The sequence below is a fragment of the Schistocerca cancellata genome, chromosome 7 (assembly GCF_023864275.1).
Source record: "Schistocerca cancellata isolate TAMUIC-IGC-003103 chromosome 7, iqSchCanc2.1, whole genome shotgun sequence".
Classification (NCBI taxonomy): Eukaryota; Metazoa; Arthropoda; class Insecta; order Orthoptera; family Acrididae; genus Schistocerca; species Schistocerca cancellata.
Window position 1 is genome coordinate 413359088 of NC_064632.1, and position 14992 is coordinate 413374079.

The following is a 14992-nucleotide window of genomic DNA, read 5'->3' on the forward strand; positions in this document are numbered from 1 at the left end:
ATCTCTACACACGTTTAGAGCGACTTTCTCTGCGCAGTAAGTTTCGCAGATGTGGTACTACAGATCTAGGCTACTTGCAGTAATCTCTGAAATACTATATTCGTATGTAAAGGGAAGAATTCACAGTCTTCTTTTCTTTATTTGTCTGCCAATTTAATATGAATCACACTACACGACTTACCACTGATTAGTTGAACAGGATGAAAGAGAACATCATGTGAAATAATATTATCTTTGGTCCGTGTTTGCATAGAAAAACAATAATATCAGAAATTGAGTCCGCCTTGATGCAAAACACCTTGTTATTCGTTTATTTATTTATTATCTCAAACTAGTTTCGGCGACAAATATCACCATCATCAGTGGGGTTTTTTAATCTAAAACATGCAGAAAATGGCATGGTTGTACAAACACAGTAAAACATTTTTACATTTTTGCAATTAGTCTTTTGAAATATAGTTTACTATTGATACTTTCATTTTACCTTATTTATTGTATTTTACAGCACGTTTTAAGCAATTATTGGCGCTGTTTGCAACATATTTTCTGTGCTATTTTTTTTCTGTTGCCGTCTTTTTACTTAGCAAACATTATGTCATGATGATGGTGATATTTGTCGCCGAAAGTAGTTTGGGATAATAAAGAAATAAATGAATAAAAAGGTAATTGGCATCAAGGCGGACTAAATTGCTGATATTAATGATGTGAAATATTCCAACGATTATGTCACCCGAAGATGACTGGCAGGTGTCCAGTTGAAACGTTGCCGAGTGACGTTTACGACCACCGGCTCCAATCCCGAATATGTGCGTGAGCGACGTACTATTGGAAAGAGCAAACTGTCGAGTTTCACCTTGTTCCCGCTAGGTAGCAGCAGTGTGAGCCCGCTTCAGTTCTAGTAAAAATGGTGTCGGGACAACAGAAAGCGTTATTCGTTCTACGTTTTGCGCATTGCGGTTCAAAAGTAACTGTTCGGCGTGACTATCGTACTAGGTACGGTGTGGATCAGCACATAGCATTAGACGATCGCATGAACAGTTCCGAGAAACAGGTTGTATGTATGAAAGCAAATCGCCGGGCCGTCCCCGAGTGTCTGACACAGACGTGGAAAGCATCCGACATAGTTTCACAAGGAGTCCGCAGAAATCTGTTCGCCGTGCAACTGGACAGCTCATCATGCCCCCGACGTCCGTCTGGCGTGTGCTGCACCGCCACACGGGCATCTGGATGTGCGGTAATTTTTAAATCAAAGGATTACTATGCGATGGATCGGTCGCACTGGACCAAATGATTCAGCCTTACACTACTGGCCTCCAAGGTCGCCGGACCTGTCTGTATGTGATTATTTCTTGTGGGCCTTTATAAAAGACTCTGTTTATGTGCTTTTGTTACCAGCAACAAGGAAAGATCTGGGACATCGCATAACAGCAGCTGTGGAAGCAGTAACTCGAGACATGCTCGCTGCAGTGTGGGAACAATTTGAATACCGCACTCTGCATCTCAAGGAGGGCATACTGAACGTCTGTGAAAAGGTATGAAAAAAAAAAGATTTTTGAGTTTCCCGTACATCAAAAACTAAAATTCATTGTATACGTTTATTAATTTCAGAAATACAGACGTGCCAAATTGGACGATTATTTTTGATACACTCTGTATTTCAGTTGGATATGATACTGGCCAAGGGGCCTGTACCTCCCTTATGTTTTACTCCAGCTGAATTCTTCTAAATATCGCATAAGTAAATCTAAGCAACAACGTCTAGAGACAGCTTTTAGTTTAAGTTCGGTTCGGCCGTTTGCGGCACCCTGAATGTTCTAGGCAATTTCCCGTGAAGGTCTCACGAACTTCGCGCTTTTTACCTTGTGTTTTCATTGGCCACTGCGCCATAAGATTCACTGTATTTATGAGCCTGATATTCTGCTTGATCGAGGAGAGGCATGACTGCAGGCTGTTGATTCTGTTATTCTGTATCTGTCTTAAGTGTTATTAAAGGTTTTCGAGCAGTGAAATTTTGTTCACTTATAGGTGCGTTTACACGTGTGCGCCTTGTGTCTAGTCAAAAAAAATGGTTCAAATGGCTCTGAGCACTATGGGACTTAACATCTTAGGTCATCAGTCCCCTAGAACTTAGAACTACATAAACCTAACTAACCTAAGGACATCACACACATCCATGCCCGAGGCAGGATTCGAACCTGCGGCCGTAGCAGCCTTGCGGTTCTGGACTGAAGCGCCTAGAACCGCACGGCCACCGCGGCCGGTGGCGTCTAGTCGCAAAACGGCTTTGCTTGCTCCACACTCAAAGAGAGGCACACGTATAGGTGCGTGCCTTTTGTGTAAAATGTGTGCACAAGTGATTCCATTCGGATCTGTGTTTATCCTGGCCCCCTCTATTCGCGTCTGGGACCAGTGCCGGTGATTCGCCGCAAGGCGCACAGATGTAAACGCACATTAAGAGCAGTCATTGTTGCTGTAAGCTTTGCTCTGGGGGCGAGACATCTTGTACATTAACGGAATTTGTATGTAAACTTTAGTTGCTTGAAAGTAGTTCGCCATGGTAGGCATTTACCATCGAGCGTTAAACCGTTTGTGCAGTTCCTAAGTGTAGTTAATCGCGAAATTTAAAGTTTTTATAACTTTCTCAGCGAATTAAGTGTTCGAAGATATTTCGGGATTGTAGCTGGTTGTTGTAAATTTCACTCCACGATATTTCAATTTGACACCTGCCAGTCATCTTCAGGTGAGCCAACGAAGACTTACCAAGACATTTCCTTTTTCTCTTCTTTATTGTAATTTCATTCCCCTACTCCATATGTGCATAATCCGCCGCTCTTCACCCCGAGAGATATTACAGGCAGAAAAAAAGATGAAAAGATACATATATAAAATGCGATAGAAAGAGGAACACATATAGTAAGGGGGGAGACAATAGGGGTTAAAATATACACTTATGCAGAGACTTTCATTAGGAGACACAGTTTAAAAAAGGCCACATGAAGACAAAAACACAGTATGAGTTTGCTATGTGGGTAGCAAATAAAGTACACCTAGTCACAAGCAAAACATAAAAGTTGGCCACACCAGAACGACGGCACTGGCACTATTCAAACCACTGCAGGAGACAGAGCATATAAGACAAAGAGTAAAATCTGCCAAGAGGTATTTTCCAAGGGAGGGTAGGGGGGACCTGAGAGGAAGGTAGAGAGTGGAGAGGAGGTAGCAATGGGGGAGGGGGGGCTGGAGATGGTGGGATGAAAAGAAAGGGGGCGGTTGCGCAGTAAGGGGAAGGTGACAGATGGGATGGGAGAGGGAGAGGGAAAGCCAGCCAGGATAGAGTGCAGAGATGCAGAAGGGCTGTGCAGGATAGGGAGTGGGCATAGGAGGGAGAAAAAAAACGCCCAGGGGAAGGGAAAAGGACAGGAGAGGGAGCTCTGAGGAAGAGTGGGAAGGTGGGGTTAGAGTTGGTAGCAGATGTAGATATCAGGGCAAAGCTCATTATCGGAGAATGATAGGTGGTGGAAGGTACGTTGGTAAAGGAGGTGGATGATGGTGACATGGAGAGTGAGAGTGTGACATAACAGTAAAGGCATGGTAACAGGGGGGGGGGGGGTAGAGAGGATAGGAGAGTTTGTGGGGGGGGATTGAGTCTGCAGATGATGTACAGCATGTGGATGTGTTTGAGGAAAAGGAGAAAATGTGGGAACAGGATGAGGTCATGTAGGATCTGTGTGGGGTGTGGTAGGCAGATACAGAAAGTGAGGTGGAGTGCATGGTGTTCGAGATTTGGAGAAATTTATGCAATCTGGGTGGGGTGGAAATCCAGGTGATACTGGGATAGCAAAGGATGGGATGGATCAACGATTTATAGATGTGAAGATTGGTGGAAGGATGCAGTCCCAATGGCTGGCCAGACAGGAGTTTCAGGAGGTGAAGACATTGTGGGCTTAGTGATGGATTGTAAGGGGATGGGGAACCCAGGGAGGTGATGGCCAAGGGTGAGGCCAAAGTATATCAGGATAGCAGTGAGGTGGATAGGACAACCATAAATGGTAAGGCAAAAATAGTGGAGCCGGAAGGAGAGGGTGGTACAACCTATGATGATTGACTGGGTCTTGGAAAGGTTAATGCAAATTAGCCACTGGTTGGCCCAGGCAGTGAACCGGTCGATGTGGGTTTGGAGGGTATGTTGGGACTGTTGAAGGGTAGGATAGAGCCAGAAAAGCAGTGCCATCAGCCTATTGGAGGAGGTAAACAAGTGGGGGAGGTTTGGGCATATCTGCAGTATGCATGAGGTAGAGGAAAGGGGAAAGGACAGAGCCTTGGGGCATGATTACGGTAGGATAAAAAGTGTGGGAGTTGGTATTAGGAGGTGCGAAGGGAGAGGAAGGAAGGAATGAGATGGAAGAAATTGACAGGTAGGGCGTAGGTCTAAACTTTAAAAACGAGCCCATGATGTCAGACTTGGTCATAGGCGTTCTGGAGGCCGAGGGAAACAAAGATAGTGGAACGATGGGAGTTAAGTTGGAGGGGAAGAAGATAGGTAAGATTAAGGAGCTAGTCATCAGCAGAGAAGGAGGGACAGAAGCCACACTGGGTAAGGGGAAGGAGTTTGTGCTGGTTGAGGTGCTGATGAATATGTCAAGAGAGGACGGAGTCGAAGACATTACTGAACATGGAGGTGAGGCAGATAGGGCGATAGGAAGAGGTGTCAGAGGGGGTTTAGGGAATAGCAGGACGTGGGAAGTCTTCCACAGGTTTGGGTAAAAGCCAGTGTAGAGGATGATGTTATACAAGGCAGCAAGGACGGCCAGGAAGGAGGCAGGGGACTTCTTGAGGTGACAGTAAGTGACACAGTCGTGATCGGGGGCGGTGTTGCACTTGGAGCGGAGTTTGATGCCATGTGCAGTAATGGGAATGTTCAAATCTGAAGGGGGTAACTGATCCAAGTACTGGAAACTGGGGGCAAGTGGCAGATGGAGGTATCGGTGTGTACAAAGACTGTGGGGAAGAGGGAGAAATCAAAGTGGGGATCGTCGGGAATGGAGAAGACCCCGGGGAGATGGAAAGCAGAATTGTTAGCCTTACTGAGGTTGTCAGGAAAGGGGTGGTCGTCGTGAAGAAGGAAGAGATGTGGGGCGCGATGGCTACCAGGGTAGGTGCTGGAAGGCAGTCCAGTACTTGGAGGAGTTGGCAAGGAGGTGGAGTTGAGTCGTGGTTACAAAGACGCTCTCCACTCCACCTTACATATAGCCCTGATGTACTGCCATGTATGCATCAGAGTCAGGATGCCAGAAGGGCCACACCGCCTAGCGGCAGCGCTCTCGCTGGTGGAACTGCAAGGATCAACTGTCTTCGGCGTTGCCGTTCGCCGCAGTTATCGGAGTATTCTGGCGTCTTCGTCTGGAGCAAATCTCGGAGATAACGAGAATCCAGGCATTATGCAGCTGTTAGCCGTGTTTTGGTTCATAAGATTTTCCGTGGTGCATATATCAATGGATTTTTTGTAATGGAGTCCCAAAAAGTTGTTGCTGTGGCCAAAATTAATGTTTTAACATACTCTATTGAATGTCTACATCTACATCTACATCTACATTTATACTCCGGAAGCCACCCAACGGTGTGTGGCGGAGGGCATTTACGTGCCACTGTCATTACCTCCCTTTCCTGTTCCAGTCGCGTATGGTTCGCGGGAAGAACGACTGTCTGAAAGCCTCCGTGCGCGCTCTAATCTCTCTAATTTTACATTCGTGATCTCCTCGGGAGGTATAAGTAGGGGGAAGCAATATATTCGATACCTCATCCAGAAACGCACCCTCTCGAAACCTGGACAGCAAGCTACACCGCGATGCAGAGCGCCTCTCTTGCAGAGTCTGCCACTTGAGTTTGTTAAACATCTCCGTAACGCTATCACGGTTACCAAATAACCCTGTGACGAAACGCGCCGCTCTTCTTTGGATCTTCTCTATCTCCTCCGTCAATCCGATCTGGTACGGATCCCACACTGATGCGCAATACTCAAGTATAGGTCGAACGAGTGTTTTGTAAGCCACCTCCTTTATTGATGGACTACATTTTCTAAGAACTCTCCCAATGAATCTCAACCTGGTACCCGCCTTACCAACAATTAATTTTATATGATCATTCCACTTCAAATCGTTCCGCACGCATACTCCCAGATATTTTACAGAAGTAACTGCTACCAGTGTTTGTTCTGCTATCATATAATCATACAATAAAGGATCCTTCTTTCTATGTATTCGCAATACATTACATTTGTCTATGTTAAGGGTCAGTTGCCACTCCCTGCACCAAGTGCCTATCCACTGCAGATCTTCCTGCATTTCGCCACAATTTTCTAATGCTGCAACTTCTCTGTATATTACAGCATCATCCGCGAAAAGCCGCATGGAACTTCCGACACTATCTACTAGGTCATTTATATATATTGTGAAAAGCAATGGTCCCATAACACTCCCCTGTGGCACGACAGAGGTTACTTTAACGTCTGTAGACGTCTCTCCATTGATAACAACATGCTGTGTTCTGTTTGCTAAAAACTCTTCAATCCAGCCACACAGCTGGTCTGATATTCCGTAGGCTCTTACTTTGTTTATCAGGCGACAGTGCGGAACTGTATCGAACGCCTTCCGGAAGTCAAGGAAAATAGCATGTACCTGGGAACCTGTATCTAATATTTTCTGGGTCTCATGAACAAATAAAGCGAGCTGGATCTCACACGATCGCTGTTTCCGGAATCCATGTTGATTCCTACATAGTAGATTCTGGGTTTCCAAAAACGACATGATACTCGAGCAAAAAACATGTTCTAAAATTCTACAACAATGTTCTGCACTGCAGACCTACTGGATTGCAGAAGGCGAGTGCAATGTTTATGTCCAGAGAAACGTTCTTTCACTGTGCATATTGTTTGTCTTATATAGGCCGTTCCACACTGGCAAGGTATTTTGTAGATTCCCGCCTTCCGCAATAATAAATTACCCTTCACTGATCGCAGCAGTTCCGATATCTTAGGTGGTGAGCGGAAAATCCCTTTCACATGAAAATTGCTAAGGATTCTTGCTATTTTGAAGGAAATATTTGCAACGAATGGAAGAAAAACTAAGGACTTTGGTGACGTGTTCTCCTCTTTATCTACTTCCCGGTTCTTGGTTGTAGCTGAGAATGGCCTGTTAATTTGCTGGGTCGAGTATCCATTGTCTCTGAAACACTGTCCTTACAAGTGCAGCCTATTTAGGTAAACTATTTGCTTCCGGCACTGTCTTCGATGGCTCACCTGAAGAAGACTGGCTGATGTCGAGTTGAAATATTGTAGAGCGATGATCACGACGACCGTCTGCCATCCCGAAATCTTTTCGAACACTTAACTCGCCGAGAAAATTTTAAATTTCACATCAAACGCCTTTACGGGAGGAGTGGGCCTCACATGTAAGAAGTTTTGACAAGCTACGAGGTAAGAGAGCAAAACTTTTAAGTTCTTTAAATTTTTTAATGAGATGTCGGGGCCATGGCATAAGACCAAAATTCGCCAGAGTGACACATTTTATTAAGATGCCACTGCACAGAGGATAACGGAGAAGGCCACTCATGCTATTATTAAGGAGAGAATTGTTATACGAGACGAAGGTTAGATGCCATTTCAGAAGAACTGTTCCACCTACATCTGAAGATTGCAGCACTTCTTTCTTCTGTATCATGAGATTGGGTTGATGGAGCGACTTCAGCCAAGTTTGACTGGTCATATAAGGATTCAAGTTCTCTACAGATGTCAAAATTTGATCGTTTTGTGCCACAACAGCCGTCATCACAGGGAATAACTGCACGACGTTCCGTTGTTAACTTCACGGAGAAGAATTTTAGACGATGCGACGCCGTCTGTTTTGGATTAAGGACTCAATTTTGCACCTACACGTAGAGCACTACCTCTGATAAGATTCGTGAGTGGTGTTAAAGAAGCTGTACGACGCCTTCCTATGGACGCTGCCGAAGAAATAAGAAGGAAAACTAGCCGTGCTCTCTTGAAAGCTCCTTCTCAACGCAATAGAAAACATCTGAAGAAAGGCCTGCACTGCGAAATCTCAGAGATGATCCGGGCTCAGTGGTGCTCAAGCTGCTAAAGGTCACTCAACCGATCTGTTACCTCTGCAGGAGTAGCCTTGGGTGGCCTGAGCGAGGCATGTCATCGACAGTTATCTCTGATAAGTCAAAGGGACTATGTCTGTGACACAGTATCCACAGTCAACGTCTATCTTCAGGAGTTCTGGGAACCGGGGTGATGCAAAACTTTCTTTGATGTGTGTATATACATCCTCCATACGAGCCGTAATCTCTGTAATCTTATCTTCGCAGTTCTTACGTGAAACTTATGTTGGCAGCAGAAGAGTAGTTCTACAGTCAACTTCAAATGCCAATGAAGTGTTCCCCGAAAATAGTGTTCCCTGAAAAGCGTTGCCTTCCCTCCACGCATACCCATTCCATTTCTCGGTAACACTTTCGTGTTGTTCGAACCAACCGCTAACAAACTTGCAGCCCACCATTTAATTGCTTCTATCTCTTTCCTCAGTCCAATCCGGAAAGGATTCCAAACATGCCAGTAGTACTGAAGAATAGACCGCACTAGCGTCCTAAATGCGGTATTCTTTACAGATGAACCACAGTTTTCCAAAAATTATCCCATAAAACCGAAGTCGACCATTCGTCTTCCCTACCACAATCCCATACGCTCGTTCCATTCCATATCACTTTGCAGCGTTGCGCCCAGATATTTAAACGACGTGACTCTTTCAAGTAGGACTGTACTAATGCTGTATCCGAAGGTTACGGGTGTGTTTTTCCTACTCATCCGCACCAAATTACGTTTTTCTACATTTAGAGATTGCTGCTATTTATCACACCATCTACAAATTACCTTCTACAAGTTACCTTGTAGCCTCCTACAGTTACTCAGCTTTGACAACTACCGCACATCGCGGCATTAGGAAACAACCGCAGATTGTTGCGTGCCCTGTCCGCCACATCACTTACGTAATAGCGGTCCTATCACACACTCTTGTTTCATTCCTAACGATAGCCTTATCTCTGATGAACATTCGCCGTCGAGAGCAACATAAAGGGTTCTATTACTTAAGAAGTCTTCGAACCAGTCACATATCTGGGAACCAATGCCATATGCTCTTACCATTATTATCTTCTCTGCTGTAGGGTATCGTGTCATATGCTTTCCGGAAATCTAGAAATATAGAATTTGCCTGTTCCCCTTCATCCATAGTTCACAGCATATCATGTGAAAAAAGGGGAAGCGGAATTTTACACGAGCGATGATATCTGAATCCGTGTCGATTCGTGGGCGTAAGCTTCCCGATCTCATGACATTTTTTTTATATTCGAGCTGAGAATATGTCAAGAATTCTACAAGAAACTGATATAATTTTGGGTGTCCCTTCTTTTACCCTTCGTATATGCAGGAGTCACCTGGCTTTTCTCCAGTCACTTGTAACTTTGGGTTGGACGAGAGATTCGCGATAATTGTAAGCTAAGTAAGGGACCAATGGCGTAGACTACTCTTTGTGAAACCGAACTGGGATTCCATCCCGACATGGCGACTTATTTTTTCAACTCTTCCAGTTGTTTCTATGAACCTGGGTCGCTTACTACTATGTCGTACGGACGGTGTCTTTTCGACCGTCAAAGGAGGGTATGATTGCACGATGCTCCTGCGTGAACGATTTCTTAACCACGAAATTTAAAATTTCGGCTTTCGTTTTGCTATCTTCAACTGCCATACCAGACCGGTCGAGTGACTGGATGGAAACTTTAGACCCGCTTATCGATTTTGCACTGTACCAGAATTTTCTCGCGTTCTCGGCGAGATCTTTTGTTGAATTATGACGGTGGAAGTTACTGTATGCTTTGCCCATCAAGCTTTTCACAGACGCACGAATGTCTATTAACTTTTGCCTGTCATCGTTTTCACCTTCTCTTTTGAATTAATAATGCAACAGTCATTGCTTCCTTATCGTTTTCCGCATTTCATTGTTAAACCACGTTGGGTCTTTTTCGTGCTCAATCCACTTACCAGGCATATAGTTCTCAAGACCACAATCTGTTTAAACGTATCCCGCAATTCCTCTATGTCCATCTTAGTGGAACTAAGAGACGTCAGTTCACTGTCTAAGTGAGACGCAAGCATCTACATCTACGTCTACATCTACATGGTCATTCTACAATTCACACTTAAGTGCCTGGCAGAGGGTTCATCGAACCATTTTCATACTACTTCTCTACTATTCCGTTCTCGAATGGCGCGTGGGAAAAAGGAACACCTAAATCTTTCCGTTCGAGCTCTGATTTCTCTTATTTTATTATGATGCTCATTTCTCCCTACGTAGGTTGACGTCAACAAAATATTTTCGCATTCGGAAGAGAAAGTTGGTGACTGAAATTTCGTAAATAGATCTCGCCGCAAAGAAAACCGCCTTAGTTTCAGCGACTGCCACCCCAACTCGCCTATTATATCAGTAACACTCTCACCCCAATTGCGCGATAACACGAAACGGGCTGCCATTCTTTGCACTTTTTCGATTTTCTCCGTCAATCCTACCTGGTAAGAATCCCACATCGCGCAGCAATATTCCAGCAGAGGACGGACAAGTGTAATGTAGGCTGTCTCTTCAGTGTGTTTGTCGCATCTTCTAAGTGTTCTGCCAACAAAGCGCAGTCTTTGTTTCACCTTCCCCACAATATTTTCTATGTGGTCTTTCCAATTTAAGTTGCTCGTAATTGTAATTCCTAGGTATTTATTAGAATTGACAGCCCTTGGATTTTTGCGATTTATCGGATACCCAAAATTTATGGGATTTCTTTTAGTACCCATGTGAATGACCTCACACTTTTCTTTGTTTAGTGCCAAAACACTCTCGTAGCCTTCTTGACTGATTTATTGACTTACGTAACCATAGTTACTGTAATGACATCATGATCACAAATCCCCGTCTCTATACTGACACTGTCGGAAAGATCTGGTCTAAGATACTGTGTTGGTGCATTAAGTCCGCAGCGTTTTTCCATATATTGAACTAACGCAACAGGTACACATAACAGGGTCTTTGGACATCAATAATACTTTCTTCTTCACTATTTACAACAGCTTGTCAACGCTGCGGCAACTATTGATTGTGCAAGTGTAGAAACAGCGTGGTTTTGAAGCGAAGATTTCGTCGAGTCACGTTCGGAGGGTATTTTCATGCGGAAAGGAAGTTCGTTGGAGGTTGTTCAATAAAGAGCGGAAAAATGAAAATCTGAGGGTACAAGATCAAGTGAATAAGGTGGGCGTGGAATGACTTCTAACTCAACTCCTGTATAGCGTTTTTTGTCACTCTAGCATAATGCGCGTGGGCCTTATCGTGGAGCAGTATAATTTCACGTAGTCTGGTCGTTGTTCTTTGATTGGTTCTGCAAGACGCCTCATTTGTTGACAATAAATGTCAGCAATGATAGTTACACCTCGGGGATGCAATTCTTAGTACACCACACCGTCCCTGTTCCACAAGACGCATAACACCACCTTTTGTGAATGCACGCGGGTCTTTGTACGGTAAGCTGTCGGTTTGTTTGGGCGCGGTCATTCCTTTCTTTTCCTTATGTTAGCATAGAGACTCAATTTCTCGTCACCATTAACGATACAGGATAGAAATGGTCGATTTTGTTCACAAGCCAACTTATGACGAACAAGGAGGGATGCACATATGCCTCCAGCTGATTTATGTGATTTTGGCTTGGAGCATGCGGTACGCATGCTCCCAATTTTTGATCCTTCCCCATTGCATGCAAATCTCGCACGATGGTGGGATGATGACATTTGTCAGCTGACGAATACACTGACGATTATCATTGTGAATTAATGCGTTTAAACAGTCATCAAACCCCGAAGGTCTTCCTGAACGCGAAGAGTCAGTAATGTCAAAAGATTCTCCTTAAAACGAAAGAGCCATCTTTTTACCGTGCTCTGTCCAATAGCACTATCCCCATACATGGCGCAAATGTTTCTCGCTGCCTCCGCTGCTACCACCGCTCTAGGAACTCAAAAAGAAAAATATTTCGGAAATGTTTCAACTTCTTCACTTGGTTTTCTAGCGATCACATTTCCACTCACTCTCTCCAAATGACAAAATAATAATATTTAAACTCAAATAGCAAAAACTCAAATAGAAGCAATGAACTATAAATGAAAAATGATAGTCGATAAATAAAACCATAGCAACCGGAACAACAACATACAAAACAAGAACACTATCAATATACCACTAAACTAATATTTCCATTGCGTTTGGGCTGCCGCATTAGCTGCTCAGATAGTCTTCAGAAAACGTGTTCAAAAGTACTTCGCAAGACTGACTGTATTTATCCCGGCACAATGAGTCAACAGACGTCCCAGTTTATATTCGGTTGGTTAAAGTTGCCCCCATCTAGTACTGCATGATCTGGTATTTACGCGCTACCGGCCGTGGACTTCTTTTAAATCATTCTAGAACTGTCACAGCGAAATCGGATGGCCGGTAGAAAAGTCCAGCAACTAACTTTGTTTCACCTAGACCTGTTACACACGACCACCTGACATCAGTGGCACACTCAACTTCGACCTAGTAGATAGTGTCGGAAGTTCCATGCGGCTTTTCGCGGATGATGCTGTAGTATACAGTTAAGTTGCAGCATCAGAAAATTGCAGGGAAATGCAGGAAGATCTGCAGCGGATAGGCACTTGGTGCAGGGAGTGGCAACTGACCCTTGACATAGACAAATGTAATGTATTGCGAATACATAGAAAGAAGGATCCTTTACTGTATGGTTATATGATAGCGGAACAAACACTGGTAGCAGCTACTTCTGTAAAATATCTGGGAGTATGCGAGCGGAACGATTTGAAGTGGAATGATCATATAAAATTAATTGTTGGTAAGGCGGGTACCAGGTTGAGATTCATTGGGAGAGTCGTTAGAAAATGTAGTCCATCAACAAAGGCGGTGGCTTACAAAGCACTCGTTCGACCTATACTTGAGTATTGCTCATCAGTGTGGGATCCGTACCATGTCGGGTTGACAGAGGAGATAGAGGAGATCCCAAGAAGAGTGGCGCGTTTCGCCACAGGGTTATTTGGTAAGCGTGATAGCGTTACGGAGATGTTTAGCAAACTCAAGTGGCAGACTCTGCAAGAGAGGCGCTCTGCATCGCGGTGTAGCTTGATGTCCAGGTTTCGAGAGGGTGCATTTCTGGATGAGGTATCGAATATATTGCTTCCCCCTACTTATACCTCCCGAGGAGATCACGAATGTAAAATTAGAGAGATTCGAGCACGCACGGAGGCTTTCCGGCAGTCGTTCTTCACGCGAACCATATGCGATTGGAACAGGAAAGGGAGGCAATAACAGTGGCACGTAAAGTGCCCTCCGCCACACACCGTTGAGTGGCTTGCGGAGTATAAATGTAGATGTAGATGTAGACCTCAATAGAGACAATATTTTTGTCAACTACTTTGCTATGGACCGTATACTTGCTTGCGGAGTATCTGAGAACCTATTACGTACGCTTGAACCGTTGTTAACAATCTGCAGTGTAGCACTGTGTCAAATTATTTTCGGAACTCTAGGGATATGGTCTGTCTGCAGGACTTGCTATGAATTGGTGTACGGGCTGCCACTTCAGCCTGGTATCTGTACTAGAACTTCACGTGTTGTCGTGTGTATTCGTGCTTGTAGTGACGTCCATACGCTCAGAATAAATTACTGCCTGGGTCGATATTTCATGTTATAGTCCAGTGACGAAGGCCGGCGTGACGTACCACAGGGTTCTACATGGTTCTTCTAAAGCCTGCAGAGCAATATAGTGATTAACAATTGTCCCTTACCGTGAGTGTAATGGTTCTCCAGTTGCTGTTCTCGTAGTCCAGGCTCGCAGGGTTCAGCACTGAGATGGTGACCTTCGTCGACTGGTACCCGCTGGCTGGCACCACAAGGAAGGCGTCGCTCCACTCGTTTTCTTCCAGAGCGATGCTGAAGCGCCCGTTGTCCGCCTGGTCGCACGGAAGAGGCACTTAGAACTGTTTGTTAATGTCGTCTGCGTTCAGAGTGCTTCTACACAAATGTTGCGAAACATGGAAAACAATAAATAACTTTACATTCAATTTAAAAACTAGTTTATTAGTCAGCGTGGCCCGTTTATTCTTTTTTTCTCATTTTATCAGAATACAAATGCACGAAAAATTGATTTATTATACGTTTTGTTTCTTCTACGAAGTCCCTAGAGAACCCTACTGAGTGTATTAGAGTAGTTATGATGTTAAATGTCAACTGCCAGGAAATTGTCGGTCGCTTTCGATTTTTTCCACTTGTTACCTCATATACCAATGAATGTTTTGTGCGTTCATTAGATATGTAGTACTAACGTACAACTAATAAGTCATATATGTACCAAGTGTGTTTGAAATTACTCCATTTGTTACAGCGATATCCTAAATTTTACGTCTCAACCCATCCGTATCCTTGCCCCACAAATAGGGACGGTTGAGGTCTTTCACCCTCGCTATAAATTATTTTTCATTTGGTAAGCTGCTCTGAACGAATTTCCTTCAGTTTTTTTCTCGGGTTTCAGAGTTTACACTTCGGGTCTGCCTGGGTGTTTTAACCCAACAGTTTCTTAACAGTGATGCCATACACGAATTCAGTTTCGCTTACTTTGTTCCATGTGTTCCATTATTGCGCTTTTGCACTCTAAGACAAAAAACTACGCACCACGAGGGAATTACGCAAATTGGTTACAAACAGGTATTCGTACAGATACCGAGGGAAAATGCAAAATTGTGAACTTTGTCGGCCAACAGATGAATGTGTGACCCTGCTGCGCAGGTGGTAAGGACAGAAAACAGGAGACATGTCGATACCAGGGATACATTCGACGATGATGGCGAATACAGCGTCAAGAA

At 44.2% G+C, this 14992-nt stretch overlaps 1 protein-coding gene across 2 annotated transcripts in view; it reads right to left on the bottom strand.

The window, feature by feature from the left end:
- The window catches only part of LOC126092315 (cadherin-23-like), a 517289-nt gene that overhangs the window by 263663 nt on the left and 238634 nt on the right, over positions 1–14992 (bottom strand). For both annotated transcript variants that reach the window (XM_049907844.1, XM_049907845.1), the window contains exon 10: positions 13919–14083. In XM_049907844.1, coding sequence (XP_049763801.1) covers positions 13919–14083 — 165 coding nt within the window. The remainder of the gene's footprint in view (positions 1–13918; positions 14084–14992) is intronic.